This window comes from Phoxinus phoxinus (assembly GCF_949152265.1).
Source record: "Phoxinus phoxinus genome assembly, chromosome: 11".
NCBI classification, from domain to species: Eukaryota; Metazoa; Chordata; class Actinopteri; order Cypriniformes; family Leuciscidae; genus Phoxinus; species Phoxinus phoxinus.
The window spans coordinates 34,195,490-34,218,493 of NC_136886.1; the positions used below are offsets into that span (position 1 = coordinate 34,195,490).

At 38.6% G+C, this 23,004-nt stretch overlaps 2 protein-coding genes and 1 long non-coding RNA gene across 4 annotated transcripts; 2 read left to right on the top strand and 1 right to left on the bottom strand.

Annotated features, from left to right (window-relative positions):
- Positions 1–865: 865 nt before the first annotated feature.
- On the top strand, positions 866–11,794 carry tgif2 (TGFB-induced factor homeobox 2). Its single transcript, XM_079627935.1, has 3 exons — positions 866–1,206; positions 4,568–4,830; positions 8,701–11,794. The coding sequence occupies exons 1-3, from the start codon at positions 1,188–1,190 to the stop codon at positions 9,544–9,546; spliced, it is 1,128 nt and encodes a 375-aa protein (XP_079484061.1). The 5' UTR covers positions 866–1,187; the 3' UTR covers positions 9,547–11,794.
- Positions 11,795–11,886: 92 nt separating this feature from the next.
- Positions 11,887–22,703, bottom strand: myl9b (myosin, light chain 9b, regulatory). Its single transcript, XM_079627940.1, has 4 exons — positions 22,564–22,703; positions 15,042–15,243; positions 14,800–14,961; positions 11,887–13,591 (listed from the first exon to the last, which is right to left on the bottom strand). The coding sequence occupies exons 2-4, from the start codon at positions 15,223–15,225 to the stop codon at positions 13,416–13,418; spliced, it is 522 nt and encodes a 173-aa protein (XP_079484066.1). The 5' UTR covers positions 15,226–15,243; positions 22,564–22,703; the 3' UTR covers positions 11,887–13,415.
- On the top strand, positions 19,931–22,288 carry LOC307006710. Of its 2 annotated transcripts, none has more exons than XR_013799506.1 (4): positions 19,931–19,955; positions 21,781–21,821; positions 21,906–22,028; positions 22,155–22,288. It is a non-coding gene; the product is annotated as an uncharacterized lncRNA (long non-coding RNA). The 2 variants fall into 2 exon arrangements; XR_013799507.1 differs by lacking the exon at positions 19,931–19,955 and adding an exon at positions 20,231–20,315.
- Positions 22,704–23,004: the final 301 nt, after the last annotated feature.

The following is a 23,004-nucleotide window of genomic DNA, read 5'->3' on the forward strand; positions in this document are numbered from 1 at the left end:
CAGTTGTAAGTCGCTTTGGATAAAGGCGTCTGCTAAATGACTAAATGTAATGTACTAAATGTAAAAAAATCATAGTCAAAATTATAAAATATTTTATTTAAAATGTTAATTTTTAAATCATTATATATTAATTACATTATAGATTAATGTAGATTTTGTTTATATTTTAAAACAATTATAATAGCTGAAATATATTTTTAAAAGTATATGAATATGATATTTTATTAATTAAAAAATAAAATGACATTCAATAAAGCATTAAAAAAAATGCAAAAAAAATAACTTTGGTAAATGTGCACATATAAAGTGTCTAATGCATATACTGCATACGATAATGCAATGCAAACAGCTTTATTACAACAACTTATTTGTTAGAATAGGCCTCCATATACACATCACATCCATACAACATAAAAACAAACTTTTAATAAAAGGTTAGATTTGAAAAAATCAGTCCACCGTTCACAATTAGATCGGAAGTTATGGCATTTTCAAGAAACAGCACTCTAAAAAAATGCTGGGTTGTTTCAACCCAATTTTGGGTCAAATATGCACAAACCCAGCCGTTGGGTTAAATGTTTAAATTACATTTTTAACCCAACGTTTGAGTTTGTCCATATTTGACCCAAAATTGGGTTGAAACAACCCAGCATTTTCAAAAAAAACTGCTGAAAACATCTGCTAAATTATTACATGTAAAACTATAACCCGAACTGCAAATCTAAGACATAGCTAATGAAATAAACTCGCACAAGCGCTTGAATTTTGAGTTTTGAATGAAAGTGTGATGACACACAGATGTGGGGCCCTTATTGGCCCCTTGCAATGTGGAGGAGGAGGAGGGGTCTAGATCCTGTCATTGAGAGAGAGAGAGAGAGAGAGAGAGAGAGAGAGAGAGAGAGAGAGAGAGAGAGAGAGAGAGAGAGAGAGAGATTGAGATTGAGATTGGTGGAGCTGCAGGTAAACGGATGTTTGTCAACAGGATCATTTCCCTCATGGCACACTAATGACTAATGAGCAGATTCATTGATTACTGGAGCTTCAACTCAACACAGCTGTGTGTGTGAGAGAGAGAAAGAGTGTGTGAGTGTGAGAAGAACACACTCTCCGTTTGACGAGGACCCGCGTTTCCACACCAGCAACTTTTTTTTCCCTCAAACATTCTCTTTTATTTTCCAACGTCCAGAATGAAGCCCAACAAAAGAGGTGAGATCCGTTCACACACGCGTGCGTGTCGTGTCGAGTGTGTGTGTGTGTTTGAATGGGGTTTTGCTGCACGTCTGTGTGATCGTGGCGTGATTTTCAGTCTGAGCGCGTGAGACGCAGATGTGCTTTAGATTCTCGCCTTTAATAACGCAGCGTTTGGTTTGCAAACATTAGGACTCGTTCCCGAAGAGCCTTTTCCATCTTTCCAGCGTTATCGACTCGCGCGCGTTTGTTACATTGTATCATTGTGGTCTGATGACGTCACCGCGCGTTTGTTTGTTTGGTTTTTTTCGCGCGTCTGCGGCCCCGTTTGTTTATTCGCGTCTGCAAACACACTTTTGTTTGGTCGTTTTTTTTGTATTGTGTTTGTGTGAAACTCAAGCGTTTTCTAAAAGTGAGAAAGTTGCCGTAAATTACGTCGAAGATGCAGGGGTTATTCGGTGATTTTTGTTTGAGTATTTGTTTGTTTGTGGCCCTAGTGACTGATTGGGTCTGCACACATTTACTAATCCCTTTCAATACCAACATGCAATACGAAAATCAGGAAGACGGAAATGACGTCGTCGATAGTTCAATGAATCATTTGTTTCACATCTTTTGTGTTCGATCAAGTCCATGAGCTATTATTAGAGCTAAATAAGTTTGGTTGGTTTCTCTGAAGAAAACACGTGATATTCTGAGGACCAGACTCCACTAGTGGTTTGGTTTAACACATGCATTTTGTCCCAGTTTGTATAATGATGTGTAATGCAGCTCTATGTTTGACTATTCATCCTCATGCTGCACAAAAAAAACACGTTTTAATTTTGTCAAACATTTGAAACCGCTTCAAATGATACGCAAAACAGTGACACAGATACAGTTGCAGACTGAAACATGAATGTCCAGACACACACACACACACACACACACACACACACACACACACACACAATCTGCTTTGTTAAAGAGGAACTCAGGAACTCCCACATTTTTAGCTGTTCTTTAGGGCTTCAGGTTTCAGCAGGAGAAAGAAACTCTTGAGCCGCTGAAGTGTGTCTGATTCATGTGTCTCTGAAACACTGAGTTTAGCTGCTATCAGACGTGAACGAACGCCTGTGCTTTTCCCATAACCACACTCACTGACCGACTGCAGTTCCTGCCAAAAATACAGTATTATTTACGCATTTACTGTGAGTGTAACTTCAGTGAGACTGTGGAAACTTGGTATTATCATCACTGTGAGGAATTCAGAAGGTTCCTCCATTGTTTGAAGGAGATCTTATAATGCTATTGTTAACCATAATTGTTAGTAACAATTCATTTAAAAGAGATTTATTTGAGGATTTCATTTAACATGACACTTCAGATTAGTATTTGAGGTGCTTGTCCAGAGTTTATTGGCCTTGTCTAAATATTAATGTCTGGAATTTGATGATCAGGCTTTTGAAGTTTATTCGTTCATCTCTCAATCATCATTTTATTGCATTGCATTGTTTTAAAACTACAGACATTTGATCATGAAACGAAGCATTTAAATATTGTTATTGGAGGATAATATATAGAGTAGGCTATAACAGATTTATTATATATATATATATATATATATATATATATATATATATATATATATATATATATATATATATATATATATATATGAGTTTTACTTAGATTTATAATATGCGTTTTATGCAAGCATTTGTTATAAAATCTCATTGGTTTACATTACACGCATCAGAATATAATCTTTTTGGCCATTTATATATCAGCATCTGAACCAAATTGCATCCAATTTAGGTGTTTTTTCTTCCAAGGTTGATCTGAAAACTGAGGTATCAAATATGATACCCCGCAAAAAAACACGATTTTTTTTCATTTTCAAGAAATGGTTATTTCATGTCAGATTCAGCCTTTACAGGATTATTGTTTGTGATTAAATATTCAAATATGAATGTTTTAGCATCAGCATATGTGACCCTGAATCACAAAAACAGTCACATGGGTCAATTTTTTAAAATTGAGATTTATACATAATATGAAAGTTGAATAAATACGCTTTCCATTGATGTATGGTTTGTTAGGATAGGACAATATTTGGTCGAGATGCAACTATTGAAAATCTGGAATCTGAGGATGCAAAAAAATCGAAACATTGAGAAAATCTCCTTTAAAGTTGTGCATTTGTTCACGATTGTGCTGCACTCACTCACAAAAATACATGTTTTATGTATTTACGGTAGGAAATTTACTAAATATCTTCATGGAACATGATCTTTACTTAATATCCTAATGATTTTTGGTATAAAAGAAAAATGAATAATTTTGACCCATATAATGTATTGTTGGCTATTGCCACAAATATACCCGTGCGACTTATGACTGGGTTTGTGGTCCAGGGTCACATATTACACTATATATTGTTTACATGGTTGTATTATTGCCGTGTTCAGAGTCAACTGCAAGAATTCTTGTCTGCTTTATCTGGTCATATTGATTATCATAATAATCAGCAGCTAATGCTCTCGTGATAATGTTCATTGTAAATGTGTAGAGCCCACCTGTAGAGCCGCAGATAAGCTGTATTCCCCTCAGTTTGCGACGGTGAAGGTGTGAATGGAGGAGCCGTTCAGAGTCAATAGTCTTTTGAAGTGTAAATTGAGTGCAGTCAAGCGGATTTATCTCCTATAGGACGCTTTTAAAACAACTGGCCGGGACGATTCAGGCCCAAGATAAGAACTCTAAGTCCAAAAAAAGATTTGGTTATAGTTCCAGTGAAATGGATGCATTATTCTCTTTTGTACTGTGCATTTTGCCAAATTCAGAAGATCATCTGCATATAGAAAATGTGCATGCACAAATGAGACCCTGAATCACAAAACCAGTCACATGTCACACGGGTAATAGCCAACAATACATTGTATGGGTCAAAATTATACATTTTTCTTTTATGCCAAAAATCATTAGGATATTAAGTAAAGATCATGTTCCATGAAGATATTTTACCATAAATATATCAAATTTATTTTTGTGAGTGAATGCAGCACAACCTTGAACATAAATGCACAACTTTAAAAGAGATTTTCTCAATGTTTTGATTTTTTTGCACCCTCAGATTCCATATTTTCAATAGTTGTATCTCTGCCAAATATTGTCCTATCCTGACAAACCACACATCAATGGAAAGCTTATTTATTCTGCTTTCGGATATATAAGTCTCAATTGCAAAAAAATTTACCCATAAGACTGGTTTTGTTGTCCAGGGTCACACATACGTTGTATTTAAGGGCATTGTAAACTTTTTGTGGCCTGCACTGAGTCAGTTTAATTCCTGCTGTTTTACTTTGAGACTAATCCTGTTCTGTGACCTTCATCTTCTCAGCTTTTGATGAGGATCAGAACGGAGACACTGAGTTTTCTGCCATGTCGGACAGTGACCCGTGTGAAGACGACGGTTATCCTCTCAACCTGTCCACCAGCGGCAGGAGAAGCGGGTCTTCCGCCAAACGCCGGCGCCGTGGAAACCTCCCCAAAGAGGCGGTCCAGGTCCTGAGAGACTGGCTGTACGAGCATCGCTTCAACGCGTATCCGTCAGAGCAGGAGAAGCTGAGCCTGTCTGGACAGACGCATCTGTCCGTATCGCAGGTGAGCACTAAACGCGCCTTCCATGCAGTTAGCACAAAACTGAAGCTTTCAAGTTTGCATAAGACTGGGTAAACCTAGCCTGATCTGCTGGTGATCTGATTTCGCCCTGCAGCTCAGGCTGGACACCTGTACATTTTTCTATCCTGCTTCCGTTACAAATCTGCGGGGACCAATCACAAACTGGCTTATCCACCTGGCGCGCTATTGGCGGGTTTAACACAATGACTATAGAGAAGCGACGAATCCAATTCCTTTTAACCTCTCGACGATGCTGAATGCCTCCTTTAGTTTAGCAAACAAATCGCTCGAGTGAGTGTAAATACCACTCACTTTCATGTTTTTTTTGCACAACCTGCAAAAATTGCTCAATGCTAGGGCTGTGCGATATGACGATATATATCGGATGGACGATATAAAAAGTCTATCGATTCATATTATGCTCTATCGTTCATATCGTGGTGTCGCAAAAAACATTGTTTACGGCAAAACTTTTTTCATCATTTGGAGGACTGCAATCTTACACGCCGCCATGAGAATGCAGGCAGAAACGTGAATAACCATAGTAACATGGCGAGTGAAGGGTGATAGAACCGGGTGTTTCCGAGCAGGACCAGCCAGGAGCTCGTTCCTAAATGAGGGGCTACCGTAGCCTGAACATGATTTGGTAAAATTCCTTTATGTTTGGTTGACTATTATATTTTGATAATGAACATGCTGCTATGTCAAGTTAGCAATGCAATAACGTGTGCGCGTGCCGTGAAGCGTCGGCGCGATCACAGGAACAGGAATCCGTTATTCCGTAATTTATGGTCATACGGATAGAAGCAAAAAATGATTCAAAACTGTAAAGCCGTAAAAAACAGAAAACAAGCTCGGTTCCCTTTTCTAACATCTCGGTTTCCTTTTTGTGAACTTTGGACCCTGTCGCATGATCCGAAGCTCAGCAAAATGCTTCCTTTCGTTTTGTTAATCTGTAATTATTTAAGGCAAATAGCCTATATTTCGCATATAGGCCTATATATTAGTTTTATATATTTAGCTTTATTCTGTTTTCTCCGTTCACAGAAGCGCTTTAAGTGCGTGATGTGACGTTGTGTGGATCCATGTTCTATCCTGCAATTTTCGCTGGTTTCAAAAAACAAAAAGTTGCATATTACCTACTATTCATTTTCACTGAAATGTAGGCCTAATTTTTTGACAGTTGGTGACATACAGTATGGAAAACTAACGCCAGCCCATTCCCATTGCGACTTATCAATGATGACTGACAGCTGAGCATGGGCATTTCACTCACGTTGGATAGGCTATGCGCGTCAATATCACATTTGCTCAGTCTGTACTATTTTAATTCATGATTGGTTGACTGGCAAATTAAAATAGTTAACAGAACGATAAAATAACGTTGTTAACCGGGTAATGGCCATTTCAAATAAGCGTGTCTGTTCCATAGACAGTATATAAACGGTCTGTTCAGAACGATTAAATTTAATTTGGTTTCCGGTTCTGGTTATGCTCCTGTCAAAATTTCGTTTGTTTGTTTTCGTTCATTGAACAGGTTCAGAGCCCTGATTTCTGCTACATTTTAAACATCTTCCATTGAATTTTTACATTTGGTATTTTATATAGCAATATTTTATGTTGGGCCTGTAATCATTTGTTTTTGAAAAGTGTTTTAAATTTCGTTCATATTTTATATTTCTACATTCTTAATCAAACATTTGCCCATTTTTTTTTTTGAGAATATATATATATATATATATATATATATATATATATATATATATATATAAAAACATTTTTGAGGATATACTTAATATATACTCAATATATATATCAACTTTTCTTTTATTTGATATATGCTAAAAGTATTTTCCATGTAGTAATTATATATATAAATTATTAATTGATTGAATTTACAGAAAATGTACTATATCGTGATATATATCGTTATCGGGATATGAGATGACTTATATCGTGATATGAGATTTTGGTCATATCGCCCAGCCCTACTCAATGCCATTCTGCAAATTGCTGATCAATGCTACAAACCAACACGTTTGTTGGCGCGTTTCCTGCCTGGTGTTTTCACGTCTGATTGGTTGAAGGACTATCCAATTGCGTACAGAGTCATTTGAACTATCTTGTACAGTAGAAATGCAGAGTAATGTTCAAAATCAAAAGATCAAGCTTGGTCTTGTGATAGCCAGATTAAGTTTGCATGCAAAATTAAGAACTGAAAATTGTCCTTTACTTGCCTTCATGTTTAAAACCAGTATATGTTCCATGCAATTACTATGAAACTGAATTTTCAAGCTCAAACGGCAAAATTACCATGAAAGTATCAAATTTTAGACATAAATTTGAAAACTAGCCTTCCTTGCCTTCATGTTGTCTCAAGCCATGTTGCAGTTTTCCACGCAATTGCAATGAAACTGAAGCTTTCAAGCTCAAAAGAAAAAGCTAAATTACCATAAAATCCTAAATTTAAACTTATTTAGACTTAAGTTTTGGTCTGTTCCTCACAGCTATCATGTCTTCAGAAGACCTGAAATATAGTGCACAAACCCATTCATTTGGTTATGAATGTCAGTTTCTATCTTAGAGAGCATGCTTTTGCCTGAATAAGTTGCAAAGTGGACCAGACAGAGTCAATAGTCTAAGCAAGCATCAAGTTGAGTATGAGGAATATTCTCTGTCCAATATTGTATTTTTGTGTGCATGTGTCTTTTATCCACTCTTCACTTTTACATTTGGCTGTAATCTTCAGAGTCTGAGACTTTCTCACACAGTTTGTGCTGTGTTTTGTCCTTGAGCGAGAGCTGCGGTGTTGTCAGAGCGCAGGAATGCGGGCGGCGAGGCCTGTGCTGCATATTTCCTCTGGTCTCCATTAGAGCCAGCTGTCTGTCTGACACAGCATGCGATTCCCTGCCTCGCCTACAGGGGGCGCCGCGTTAGGATCCAGAAATGCCCCCCCCCCCAACCCTATACCAAGAAATATTAAAGGGTTAATTCACCCAAAATTAAAAACTCTGTCATTAATTACTCACCCTCATGTCACTCCAAACCCGTAAGACTTTTTGATGAAATCTGAGAGATTTCTGTCCCTCCATTTGACGGCTACACAACTGACACTTTAATGCTTCAAAAAGTTTGACTAAATGGCTAAATTCATATGGATTAGTTGTACAATCTCGTTTTAGATTATGCTTTTTCTCTCTATTCAATCCTAGAAAATCATTTTGTGTTTTCCAGGCCTGGAACAATCTTGGGAATTGATAATTGTCGTGGAAAAGACTATTTCTATAGTCTATTTCTAGTTAGTTTTAAAGTATTTCATTGTTAGAAATTTTTTTTTTTTTTTTTTTTTTTATTAGATTCTAAAAATGTATCATTTGTTTTATGAATGTATCTTTTTGAAACCCTTATCCATATCCAGTCATCACAAAGGACTGGAAATAATTATGGAAATTATTGGTCAAACTCCAGAGACTGTCAAAGTTATTTATATAGCTCTTTTTTTAACAATTGTTTCAAAGCGGCTTTACAGAAAATCATGTTAATGTTTACCATATCAGTAGCATTTAGCAGATTAGAGCTGGGCAATAATATACAGTAGTCCATTTGAAGTGGGTCAATAAAGTTGTCTTAAGACAAGAACGGTTATTGTTCAAAATTCATGTATAACTGATCCACTTCAGTTATAATCTCTTGATTTAAAAGATCCTCTTCAAATCTTAACTACTGTAGTTTAGGTTTTGCGATGATACCAGCAATCAAGCAGTTGAGATTGTCGCCCTATATCCAAGTGTGCTGTATGTATGCGTTTAAACTTTCTTTTAAGTTTCTAAAACTCTGGAATCTTGTTTTTAGATCTGCAACTGGTTCATAAACGCCCGCCGGCGGCTCCTGCCGGACCTGCTCCGGAAAGACGGCAAAGACCCCACTCAGTTCACAATGTCCCGACGCACCAGCAAACCTGACAGATCCGCCTCCCCGGAAAGCCCCGCCTCTTCGACCCGCCCCTCAGTCATTTGCCCTGGCCCGACATTGGACTTGAGGCTTTTGGGTAACACTGCGACTGCAATTCTGGCCGGAGCCGGTTGCTTGTCGTCGTCCGGCAGTCAAGATGGAGGCGTTCAGGCTCTGATGCAACTGGACACGCGAGGTCTTCTGAGGCGAGAAGGTCTAGCTGGTTTTCGTGAAGATCATTACCTGACGACTGTCCCGTTTGCTTCTACCTCTGTCCCGACGCTGGGAGCGCTGAGCCCGAGTGGGGTCCTATTCAACACACCACCTCCCACCCCACCGGAGCTGTGCGCGCAAGATTTCAGCGATCTGAAGCTGCTAGTGGACGCGGCGCTGCAACGAGCAGCGGAGCAAGAAAACTGCAGACAGAAAGAGCAAACGATGCAAGCGAACGGACCTTCGAATGAAAGCGAGCTCGTCCAGAATGGGGATTCGGAGACCATCTTGACGTCCACAGCAGAAACGCCTTCAAGGGACGAATCCAATGCTGCAATATTACCAGTATCAGTTCCTGTCATGAGCCGCTCGTTTCCAGGCCTTCCCGTCGATCTAAGCTCGGCCGATGTCCGAGTCTCCGAGTCTGCTAGCTTTACGTCTTCTGGGATGTGGAGCGTCCGGCAACCCGGTCCACTTGCGAGCACGTGGGTTTCGCAGTACGTGCATAATACGGTCACGGAAGCGGTCAACTGATCGGTGCGGAAAACTCAAGCAGACCAACTGACTTTGAACTCTTTTTGTTTGCTCATTTTTGTTGGGAAAACTGGGTGCTTTTAGGTCATGCCTTTCGAGATCATTGCTAGATACTCAAAGAGCCTCTTCACCGATGTTCACTTCGTTGGATTACGGGACTGAAGCTTCTCTATGAACACGAGAGGGATTCAGGAGTGAAGCTGCTCTATGAACACGAGAGGGATTAAGGAGTGAAGCTGCTCTATGAACACCAGGATGTATTTTTAAGACATTTTTAAAACTCTTTGTAAACCAAAACCTCTTACCTTTTAACTACATGAAGTTTACGGGCATCCATTAAATCGTCTTCGAGAATTAATCCAGCATTTCAGACTCCGGGATCTTCAAGACCAGGTGTGCGTCCTTTCAGGCAGAAATCTCAGGTTTACCAACAACAGCCAAGAGATTTTCATGTGAACGTTTGTTAGTGGCCTTACGTAGTTGTGGATAAAGACGCTCCACACGTAGTTGCTCTCGCCTGTTTGCATCAGTATATCCACTATCACCTGTAGCATGCTTTACTTACTTTTTCTGTGATCTGTGAATGCAAAGACCAGCATGCAGCGTTTAATAAGTCTGTTTAGGAACCAAATGTGCTCTCTTAGATTGAATACTTTGCTCTGATTTTGCCTGAAAGCCACATGGCGTGTGTTTTTGTCATATTTCCTGCACTTTATAGTCTCATTTTACCTCTTAGTCATTATGCCAGAACCATTTATCCGGTCCCAGTCAGAATAGTATCCGAGAGCTGTCTGGTGTGGTGTGTGTCTGATGCGTCCGGTCGTTGGGAAATTGATCGCACTGCAGAGATCATCGCTCACGCCTTTGTGTGTGTGTGTGTGTGTGTGTGTGTGTGTGTGTGTGTCTGAGATGTGGAGGGGAGGTCGTCTCAAAGACAGAGCTGACATTGATTTTCTTCAGTTCTCATGTAACGTGAGCAGGGCTGTTGCTGAGATGGTTTTGTTCTGATGGTATTGTTGGGTCAAGTAGATGATCGGCATTAACAGTGTTCATAAATTCTCTAACACTATGTAGACGGGAGGGATAAAAATATTAGTGAGTGAATTTAGACTGAAAGTGTTTTTGTTTTTACACTAAAGGAGTTTTGTGCGTTTCCCAGATGAACTTGTTTGTACCTCTCAGAGATGAACTGAAGTGTTCCTTTCTTGCGCATAATCTGTGAATGTATCTAGAAAACTAACAAATATGATTTAGAAAATTATCTCCAGTGTTTTCATGAGCGATTTTCCTCGGTCTTTCTCTCTTTTTGGACACTAGAGTATCTAGATGGATTATGATGTTTTTTTTTTTTTTTTTTTTAATGCTTGTAGTTTCCATGAAACTGAGAACATGTACAGATAGTCAAATTAGTCTTTATAGTAATGATGATTTTAACCTTTTAGTCTTTTTTTATGATGCGGTTCACATCATTTCAGTTTACTCTTTTCTCACGAATGTGCCATAATTCTGATTAGTTTTTCTCAGTGATGTCAATGCAAAGGTCAGAGGTCATGTACTGTACACGTTACATCTCATTGGTTTTCAGTGTGTCTCAGGTTTGGTTATTGTAGGTTTCACTTGACTTTTCTTTCTCGTGGGTTCGAGTCATTGTAATGTTACCTCTCTCTGACAACACAAAGGGAGTTTTTAAATATTTCTGAGTTAAGGAATCTATACATTTGCATCTGTATTTTTTTTTTAAGTCACGTCTGAGCTCAATATGAGAAACCGGCTGTCATATTGTAGCGTCATCATATTGCAGATCTAATTGACTAACACCTCAAAACTGTGATCATTCGGTTAGTTACTGGAACAATACGGTCTATATTTTTTTGTATACTCTATTTTTTCACCGGTTCAGAAAGACCAATATTAATATTCCTGGAACTGTATTATTATTGCAAAATGGGTCTTCTAGATGAGAATGTGAAACGTGTAAATATCATTCAGGTTTTTGTCCGGCATAGACTTGCTTTTAATGTGTGTGTGTGTGTGTACATCAAATATGTGTATCTCTCTCCTGTATGACCAAATACATGTTTTTTTGTTTTTATTTTAAGATAGACAGTAAAACTGGCATTTGTGCCTTACCCGCTTCCTTAGAAAACCTTTGGACTAGTCTGTGCAATATCTGCCTTAAACATTTGACACAGATTTTATTTGGTGTCCTTTTGTACAAATATTACAGAGAAATAAAAGCCTCATTTTTAATATGTTTGTAGTCATGTCATGGAGAAATTAATTTCCCTTGTTTTCAGCAATTAGGAGCAAATATCCAGAAATGCACAAATGATTTATTTCTCTCTCATGCGAGACCATCTTTATTTCAGTATAAAATACATAACTTTGCATATGATGGATGACTTCTTATTATCTGAGAGCTGCCACGTGTAATAATCACACATTTAATAAGCCAGATATTCACCGGTTTGATGGGGAAATATAAGTTGCAGTACCACTGAAAATTACACATCCCAAAGTCTGAGGCCATCTAACTTCAAAATGTTTAAGGCAAGACACTACATGTGAATATACGGTATAAATGTTAATGAATATATATCGCCATACTTTCTCCAGTTCAGTAATCGCAGTAAATTAAGACAATTGTTTCATATTAAAAAGCTATGTTTAAATATGCATGATCTATATATTTCCATCCGAACGTTGGATAAAAGCCAAGATCAAAATTCCGGATTCATTTTGTTGACCGTTTTCTTTTGGGTTTCTCTTTATATTACTCCATAATTAATTAAGAAAATGGTGTCGACAGACAGAAAATAATATAAATGGTCACCGTGTTTTTATGAATATGTTATTTAAATCGGTGAATGATATACGAACGACCCCGCTCAGTAAAAATTTTATATATTAAATATGTATTTTTGTTCACTAGTCTGAAAGGATATATTATGGAAGCAAAATTGACCAGTGGCTAAAAAGACAATGGGTCTCAATCAGCTCCCTAGCTAGTAGGCTATATCATGTACTCTATATGACATAGTGAGCATTGATTTCACTGCATTGTGGGACTTTTAGAGTGAAAGTTTCAATGCACTGGAAGGATTTTGTGATTGAGACGCCATTAAAATGGCCGACTCCCTGACCGGTGCCCTGACGGAGCTGATTGAGACGGATCCAAGGGTTTTGCCTGTAGTGTCTTGCCTTATGTCTCTGATATCGGTTAATATCGATCAACGAGGAGATGCTGAGAATCCTTATAAATGCACACAGAAAAAAAACTTTGCACTATATCTAAACAGGTTTATGGCATCTCCAATGCAATAGTTTGCACAGATCGAGCCACAGCTGCTTCAATCAAACACACAGAAGAAACTCGAAAAATGTGAATATCGTGCAAAAGTTCATTTATTTCAGTAATTGAACTTAAAAGGTGAAACAAATATATATTATATAGACTCATTACATGCTAAGTGAGATATTTCAAGCCTTTATGTGTTATAATTTTGATGATTATGGATTACAGATTATGAAAACCTTTTCACAATATTCTAATTTTGAATTTGGGGTTTTTATAAACTGTAATCCATAATCATCAAAATTATAACACATAAAGGCTTGAAATATCTCACTTTGCATGTATTGAGTCTATATAATATATTAGTTTCACCTTTTCAGTTTAATTACTGAAATAAATGAACTTTTGCACCATATTCTAATTTTTCGAGGTTCTAATCAAATCGTGCATTTAGAGATATAATTACTTTTTTTTTTTTAAGATCACCACATGAAATGCTGTTTTTCCCGTGTGTGTGTGTGTGTGTGTGTGTGTGTGTGTGTGTGTGTGTGATGTGCTGTAGCATTATGATCGTCTACATGTCGTCTTTGTCCTTGGCTCCGTGTTTGAGAATCCGGGTGAACTCGCCATAGTTAAAGTTTCCCTTTTTGTCAATGGGAGCCTCCCTGAAAAGCTCGTCCACATCTTCATCTGTGAAGCGATCTCCCATGGTGGTCAGCAGGTCTCGCAGGTGATCCTCGTGAATGAAACCTGCGCAGATGAGAGTCAAACATGCAGTCAGAGCTTGAAGACCTTTGGTTTTTACATACAGTTTTATATAAGATGTGAACTACATTTGAATATTGAGGCATTTTTTGATTATTTTGCTGGTATTTGTGTTTTGCTTGCATCTGTATTTTGAGAAATTGTTTCCATATCTTATATTTATTGAAAAAAAGTTACATTTTTAAAATTATATCTGTCATTTAATTCATACACTTAATACAGGATCATGTGACACTAAAGACTGAAGTAATGATGCTGAAAACTCAGCTTTGCATCACAGGAATAAATAGCATTGTTAAATGCATTCAAAATACATAAATGTATGTTTTAAATAGAAATATAAATAAAAGCACCCTTGGTGAGCAGAAAATACTTCGGTAATTACAATAAGGTCTCATTTGTTAACATTAGTTTATGCATTAACTAATGAACCAACACTGAGCAATACATTTGTTACAGTATTTATTGATCTTTGTTAATGTTTGTGAATAAAAATAGTAGTTCATGATAGTTCAGTGCATTACCTAATGTTATGAAACACAACTTCTGATTTAAACAATGTATTAGTAAATGTTGAAATTAATATTAACTAAGATTAATAAACGCTGTAGAAGTATTGTTCAGTTTTAGTTGATACACACACCTGTCCATTAGTGAATCAAGCGGCATTTTTTAATTAATATGTTTCTATAAGTAACCGTCTATTATGCAGGCCCAAATCTGCAGAAAGTAAAAATGAATAAATTTATAAATAAATATGGAAATAAATATACATGTTGTGGGAATAAATAAATATAGAAAATACAAAATAACGCAAGTTAAAAAATAAATGCAGTAATAAAAGGAAAAACTAATGCAACAATACATTTAGGATTGATTTGTTTTATCAAGTTATATGTTCCTTTATTTTCATAGTGTTACATTTATTTGTTTGTTAGGGCTGGGTTAAAAATATCGATTTCTCAATTTTAATCGATTCTGATTTTGATGAACCGATATTGATTCTTAAATCCCAAGAATCAATCTTTCAGTGCTTCAGAGAAACACACGAGACAGGAGTAGGGAACTTCCCTCATCTTGTTTACTCATTCCCCTTCGATCGAACCCTATTTATGTATAATTTCCGCAGGTTTGGGCCTCCATACTGTGAGATCCTCCATGAACTCTTCATATTAGACCAGTGTTTGTTTTACCAGATCCTTCCTCATCAAAGCAGGCGAAAGCGTTCCTGATCACGTCCTCCGGGTCGGTGCCATTGAGCCGTTCTCCAAACATGGTGAGGAACATGGTGAAGTTGATGGGACCTGGCGCTTCACTCATCATTCCCTCCAGGTAATCATCAGACGGGTTCTTACCTGAGCACAAACACACCAAAGGCAATGTCATTCGATGTAGAGGAGATGATATTATGTCACGTCATCTCTGTCAGGCTTACCCAAAGAGGCCAGCATGTCATGCAGATCCTCTTTATCGATGAATCCGTCTCGGTTCTGGTCAATCATGTTGAAGGCCTCTTTGAACTCTTGGATCTGTGACTGGTCAAACATGGCGAACACATTTGAAGTGGCTCTCTGTGGCCTCTTCTTAGTGGTTTTCCCCTTCGCTCGCTTGCTGGACATGTTGATGGTGTTTCAGGTCTAAGGAAAGAGCAGAAGATATTCTTTAAAGGGGTGGTATAATATCACAAGATGTAAAATAAGTCTCTGATGTCCCCAGAGTGTGTGTGTGAAGTTTTAGCTCAAAATACCCCACAGATATTTTTATATAGCATGTTAAAGTTGTCACTTTTTGAGCGTGAGCAAAAACACACAGTTTTTGTGCCTGTCCCTTTAAATGCAAATGAGGGGGCGGAGCTTCAAGAGCTCGTGTCCTTTTACCTCTCTCACACACACACACACATACACACACACACACATGCACTGAAAATTTCAAAAACTTTTAGCCTTTTATGTTCAAACCGGAGTCAGACAATGATGGAGAGACTCAAGAAGAAGTGACAACATATTCGCAAACGATGACCCAGAGGCCTCTGATATTATTTCTGATTTCGCCAGTCCAGCCGAACCGTAAAATTAACCATCAATATTGACAAAACTAAAGTCAATGGCATCAACGGCAGAAGTCTACGGTAGAATTGGTCTAGCTTCTGCCTCCTTCAAATGGTGCTGAAGGAAGCCAAAACAAAAATTCATATTTTTCAGACACTTATCTTATCAGTATTATTACATGGATCTGAAACAGGGACACTGCTAAAAGTCATCCTGTAGTCAATCATTTTTATCCATTAAAACTCATCACCAAAATAACATATTTAAAAGTTTTTTCCTTGGAAAAAAATTCTTCATGCCTAAAAAATATCTTGAATGTAACTCGACACCCTTGCCTCATTTACTATACGCGGTTCTATGAATATGTAAATAAGCCCCGCCTCCACTCACTCACTCAGCTCAGAGATTCACTGGTTGACGATCACACGTTGATCTGATTGGTGACAAGGTAGTGTGTGACGTCAGAAACACCAGCGATTTCAAACCGTGTTTTTGAGACTGTCTTTGGTTCACTGCAGTTTTAAAGCTACCATATGTAAGAATTTTTTAATAAAATATCGCATATATATATATATATATAATATAAGCATTTTAGCACTTCAGGTTCCATCGTCCTGCCATCCGTGGGTTTTTTGAATGAGTCTTTGGTTAAAATGCCTGAATTTAAGGTCTGAACATGAAAAGCTGGTAATATTTTCACATGAGAACATTCAAAAGTAACATTCCCATAATGTTTGCAAAATGGAATATTCCCTTAACGTCTTAACGTTCGCATAACCAAGAAAAAACTTTTAAAACATTTAATACACGAAACCATTTGAACTTTCAGATATAACGTTATCATAAATTAAAGCTACAATATGTAATTTTTTTCGCCACTAGAGGTCGCTAACCTCTTACAATAACAAATTTCGAATAATATTTATGGGAAATAAGGTTTATAGATGAGTGAATACATTCATGTTTATTATCATGACTGTAGTGTGAAGCAGGCGCGAGTGCTAATGCGAGACAGATATCAGCGCCACACGCGAGTCCCGCGGATATAAAGGAATAAGGACAGTTGAATCTACCAAACTAAGTTACCCGCAAATGCTGTATTAATACTCACACAGGGCAGTTTATATGTAACAAATGAAACTTGAGGTAACGCAGCGCTGTTCACTCGCTCTACTCTATCACACTAAACTGCAGCGGAGTGTGTTAAAGTTATAATGTTATTCTGTGTGTTAGTTTGTCTGTATGAGACTAGCAGTAAACTAGATCAACATTAGAATAACATACTGATCATATTCTAACATTTCATCATGTTGAGCTGTATAACATTGACTAGTATTATCTACATTTGCTCACCTGTCTAATAAAGCACATGCAAGAGTGGCGTCTCTGTCGAGTGGAAGTTAGTCGCGGGCGCTAGCTCTCGGCGTCTCTGTCGAGTGGAAGTTAGTCGCGGACGCTAGCTCTCGGCGTCTCTGTCGAGTGGAAGTTAGTCGCGGACGCTAGCTCTCGGCGTCTCTGTCGAGTGGAAGTTAGTCGCGGGCGCTAGCTCTCGGCGTCTCTGTCGAGTGGAAGTTAGTCGCGGACGCTAGCTCTCGGCGTCTCTGTCGAGTGGAAGTTAGTCGCGGACGCTAGCTCTCGGCGTCTCTGTCGAGTGGAAGTTAGTCGCGGACGCTAGCTCTCGGCGTCTCTGTCGAGTGGAAGTTAGTCGCGGACGCTAGCTCTCGGCGTCTCTGTCGAGTGGAAGTTAGTCGCGGACGCTAGCTCTCGGCGTCTCTGTCGAGTGGAAGTTAGTCGCGGACGCTAGCTCTCGGCGTCTCTGTCGAGTGGAAGTTAGTCGCGGACGCTAGCTCTCGGCGTCTCTGTCGAGTGGAAGTTAGTCGCGGACGCTAGCTCTCGGCGTCTCTGTCGAGTGGAAGTTAGTCGCGGACGCTAGCTCTCGCCGTCTCTGTCGAGTGGAAGTTAGTCGCGGACGCTAGCTCTCGGCGTCTCTGTCGAGTGGAAGTTAGTCGCGGACGCTAGCTCTCGCCGTCTCTGTCGAGTGGAAGTTAGTCGCGGACGCTAGCTCTCGGCGTCTCTGTCGAGTGGAAGTTAGTCGCGGACGCTAGCTCTCGGCGTCTCTGTCGAGTGGAAGTTAGTCGCGGGCGCTAGCTCTCGGCGTCTCTGTTGAGTGGAAGTTAGTCGCGGACGCTAGCTCTCGGCGTCTCTGTCGAGTGGAAGTTAGTCGCGGACGCTAGCTCTCGGCGTCTCTGTCGAGTGGAAGTTAGTCGTGGACGCTAGCTCTCGGCGTCTCTGTCGAGTGGAAGTTAGTCGCGGACGCTAGCTCTCGTCGTCTCTGTCGAGTGGAAGTTAGTCGCGGACGCTAGCTCTCGGCGTCTCTGTCGAGTGGAAGTTAGTCGCGGACGCTAGCTCTCGCCGTCTCTGTCGAGTGGAAGTTAGTCGTGGACGCTAGCTCTCGGCGTCTCGAAAACGCCACGCTGATATTGATCCTCGTTTTAGTTCTCCTTTGGTCCCAAAGTCTGCTTGCCATGGTCCATAATGTTTGAACGAAACAACAACAGCGTGAGCGCCACTAGACGTAACGGTGTTGTCCACGTCTATCGCCATGGTTACTACGGCAGTACGAGCGGAATCCAGGGATAACGCGGATATTACGTCATTGACAGGCGACAAGTGACGGGCACTATTTAAAATTGTGAATTTCTCTGAATTTACAAATTCTTGGAAACATTTAGGATAATGTAAGTACACAATTGAAAGAAATAGATAACACTGTGCAAGTGTTTTTTGGATATTTTGATAAAAAATTTTTTTTTTACATATTGTACCTTTATTGGGAACGTTAGCAAATCATTCTTAGAACATATTTTATCTCTCAGAAACACTCGCATAAGCAGAACTCGGCTGATGGCAGGAGTGTAATGAGGTTTTGAATACGAGGATTTATAAACTGAGCAGAAGTCACTTTAAGATGTGCCGTTTAATACTGATTTAGTCGTCCTTTACGATTCACTCCAAAGTGTTTGTGATTAACAATATTAGTCCGCTTTGATCTAGGGAAACATTTGTCTATCTGTAAGCAGAGTAGATTCACTAAAGGCCTTTACAGCCATTAGCATCAGAGAAGATGTTACTGGTGGTTTCTGTCGAGTCCCATGTGAACAGCAGCACATTTCATATGACATGCATCAATACATCATTCATTATGAATGTGTAATTCATGTTATACGGAAGACCACAGTCAGCTATAACACTCATTTTCATATCTGTGTTTTTATTGCTCTTGCATTCATAGTTTCTCAAAGTGTCCTCAATAAAGCAACCAAATGCTGTGGGATGATCCTGTCTATATCAGGTCCATATGCAAACGGCCTGCTGTTAATCCTGCTGTCTTCATAACGAATTAATAAAACCCAGCTAACATCTAAGAATGTTTTGCTAACATTTACAGTAACGTTATTTCTGAATGTATGTTCAAAAATGTCTAGTTTTATGTTCTTACTTATGTGAACTTTCAGGGAACATTCCGTTTTAGAACTTCCGTTTGCAAACATTAGGAGAACGTTACTTTTGAATATTAAAGGTGGGGTATGTAATTCTCTTTTTTGGCCATTTTTTCAAAATCACTTAAAATCCTATTCCTAACCCACTTACAGCCACTGAGTTAGAAGCACTGAAATAAAAATTAAGCAATTTAATCATCTGTGGAACGGGCAGGACTCGAAAAACTCCAGCCAATCATTTCCAAGACCACCTAGAATCATTGGACAGTAAGTGTGTCAATCAATCGGTCGTACCATCCCCCCCTCCCCCCATCCATGTCCATGTTCTGTGAATGGGTGGAGTCAAAGGAAAGAAGGCAGGACCATTTGAGTTGTGTATTTTCAAAATCTGCCAACCGTTTTGCAAATCACATACCCCACCTTTAACAATAAAAAAAAAGTAAGACAAACCTCCAAATAAAATGTTTCATAAAAAAAGTCCCATAAATGATGTATAAATAATGTTTTTGTTCTAACATTTTGATAAACATTAATAAAGACCAGATAACAGAACGTTTGCACTGTTGAAATCGTCTTATTATGAATATGGCAGCAGTCTAGTATATTTTTGGTGTAAAATTACTCTATTTTAGGGGTTCTCGACTGGTTTGACCATAGGACCCACATTTTCTCATGGTCATTATAAGCCACAAACCACATTTTTAGGAATTTGAATCAAGTAGCCACAAACCAACAGTCCCACTTTACATAACAAATGTGAGAATATATCACTAACACTGATGAATAAACAGTAGCTGTAAGGTAAGGCCAAATAGCAGTCTCAGTAGTTTTGTTAATACGATAAATTAAGTTTGTGATGTATGAGCCACCACATCAGCCATCCAAAAATATAGAAAATGACACAGTGAAAATAAAGTAGTAGTTTGCATTAGGTTATGGAAATTACATTTACCATGGTAAATGCTAACATTGTGTTAATAAAACACACAAACAGGATACCTGCATGCAAAACCTACGACCAAGCTAATTTGTTGGTAGGCCTACTTTTTGGTAATTTCGTGATTTACTAAATGACAACAACTACGACGTTGCGTTTTGCGCGGGCGGGGCGCGCCTCGCGCACATAATGGCTGACAGGAGAGGAAATTCATATTTTCTGAGGTGAGACTTTTTATTTCGTAACAAGTTACAAATATAACGTTAGAATAATTAAATTGACATATAGCCTGACATAACATTAAATCGGACAGCAGTAACCAGTTTTTCTCAGGCACTCTTTGAGTCTTACTTTACTTTTACGCGCGGCTTTCGGAAGAAAACTCACTCAGTAAAACATTCAGAATTGTAGTTGTAGTTGTTGTTGTTGTTTCTTTGACTACACACTCTGCGATCCGGTCAAAACATGGACAGTTGAGAAACACTTCTCTATTTAAAACTTTCTGACTGCATTATTCCTGGCTGTCCTGTGTGTTTTGAGGGTATGCGGTAGGACTAGAATTGATGTAACGGATTAACTAACTGTTTATTTTAAACTGTGTGTGTGTGTGTGTGTGTGTGTGTGGCCCTGGTAAACTAATTTATGAGGACAATACGTCCTATAAATATACACAATATCCGAAATTCTTGTCCTTGTGGAGACATTTTTTGGTCCCCATGAGGAAAATAGCTTATTAATCATACTAAGTGATGTTTATTGAAAATGTAAAAATGCAGAAAGTTTTCTGATGGGTTGGTTTAGGGGTATGGTTAGTGTAGGCCCTAGGGGATATAATATACAGTTTGTACATGCAGTATAAAAATCATTATGTATGTGGAAAGTCCCCATAAAACATGTAAACCCAACTTGTGTGTGTGTGAGCATCAGAACACAATGTCCAGCTCGACCACAGGATTAAATGCATGAATTTAGAAACAGACCGACTGTCTGAAGTACATCAACCGCTCATCCCTGCGAGACGTTCTCATGCCCTCATTTGGTCTTAATATGCTGAATATAATAAGCGGTAACACTTTACAATAAGGTTCATTAGATAACGTTAACTAATAATGAACTGCACTCATACAGCATTTATTCATCTTTGTTAATGTCAATTTCAACATTTACTAATACTTTATTAAAATCTTGTTAACATTAGTTCATGCACTGTGAACTAACATGAACAAACAATGAACAGCTGTATTTCTATTAACTAACGTTAACAAAGATGAACAAATACAGTAACAAATGTATTGATAATGGTTAGTTAATGTTAGTTAATACATTAACTAACGAACCTTATTGTATAGTGTTACCCTTTACTTTATTAAAATCTTGTTAACATTAATTAATGCACTGTGAACTAACATGAACAAACAATCAACAGCTTTATTCATATTAACTAACATTAACAAATATTAATAAATACTGTAACAAATGTATTGCTCATTGTTAGTTCATGTTAGTTAATACATTAACTAATGTTTAATAAATGAACCTTATTGTAAAGTGTTACCAAATAAGACAATATCGTTGGGGTTTTTAATTGGATGGATTGGGTTAAACTCGGGTTTAAATATTGTTTTAAATGTTGATCTTTTTTTCTTCTTTTTTTTTCTGTGTCCTCAAATTCATGACAAAATGACTCAGGAAGTGACATAATCATGTTGGGAAATCAGCAAACATCACCAGTAAGTATATTATCGATGGATTGCATGAATTCTGTTGGTTTTTCTCTGTTTAAATGACACAAATCATCATAAATGAACTTCGAGTGGATGTCCTAATGTACTCTCTCAACCCCTCGCTTTATCCGTTATGAACACGGTCACATCCTCCCTTCATGTGTTTGTTGCTCCCGAAACTGGATTGGCAGAGAGACACTAACAGGCCGTCCAGTGAGAGGCTGAAGACTTTACAGTTTAACAACAGTCAGGCTTTGTCTCGCTCTGAATAAAGACAACACTATAATCTAAAACAAACACATGATTTCTGTTAATGAGTTTCTTCTGCAATCATTTCAGGTCCTGTCCTCCGGCCAATGGTTATGTCATGGGTCTGACCTCTGACTTTTGACCTCAACGGCGCACTAACAAAAACACCAAATACTGTATTCCAGATGAAGCCAAGTCACAGCTATACATGCAGAGAAACACATAATCTCTGAATAATTCAAGTTTATATGAGTTATGAACATCACTGTGGAGGACACAACTCCTGGATCTATTACAGAAATGCATTAGAAAGTCACTGGACACTAAAAGAAAGTCCATATCCGTTGCTCGGCGGTATAAGAGATGATCCTGGGTCAGTTTTAGCTCAACATACGTCACCAGCTCCATCTAGATCTTTCCTCAGTGCCTGTCTAAATTCATCCACAGCTTTTGTGGAAAGCCCAAGACTTCTAAGCACACGAAACCAAACCAAACTCACCTTTGCTACAGCTGATGGATTGTGGTCTGTTGTCTTTGTGTTGGAGAGTGAGACAGATACACTTACGGGGACACAAAAGTTTCTTCAGAGCATCAGCTTGCGCCCCTCCCACTTTACTCTCGGCCTATCAGAGCTCTCCGTTCTCCCGGACAGAGCCGGCCCACAGCAGGGATGTAGCCATATAAGGGCAAAGAATGCTCAGCCTGTCTTTGTGTCCCAGGCACACAGACCCGGAGAGACCCGGAGGAGTCAACATGAAATGACAGGAAAAGAGATAAGCTGCCTTATTTAGAGAGAACTGGCCACGCATCGTGAGGGATGAAAGCGTGTGTGTACATTCCTCAAAACCCCTGGTTTAACATGCCTTGGATGGACAGTGATCTGACTAAATCTACTGACTCTCTTTATTATAGGGAGATCTGTTCCCCGGATAACTCTGTT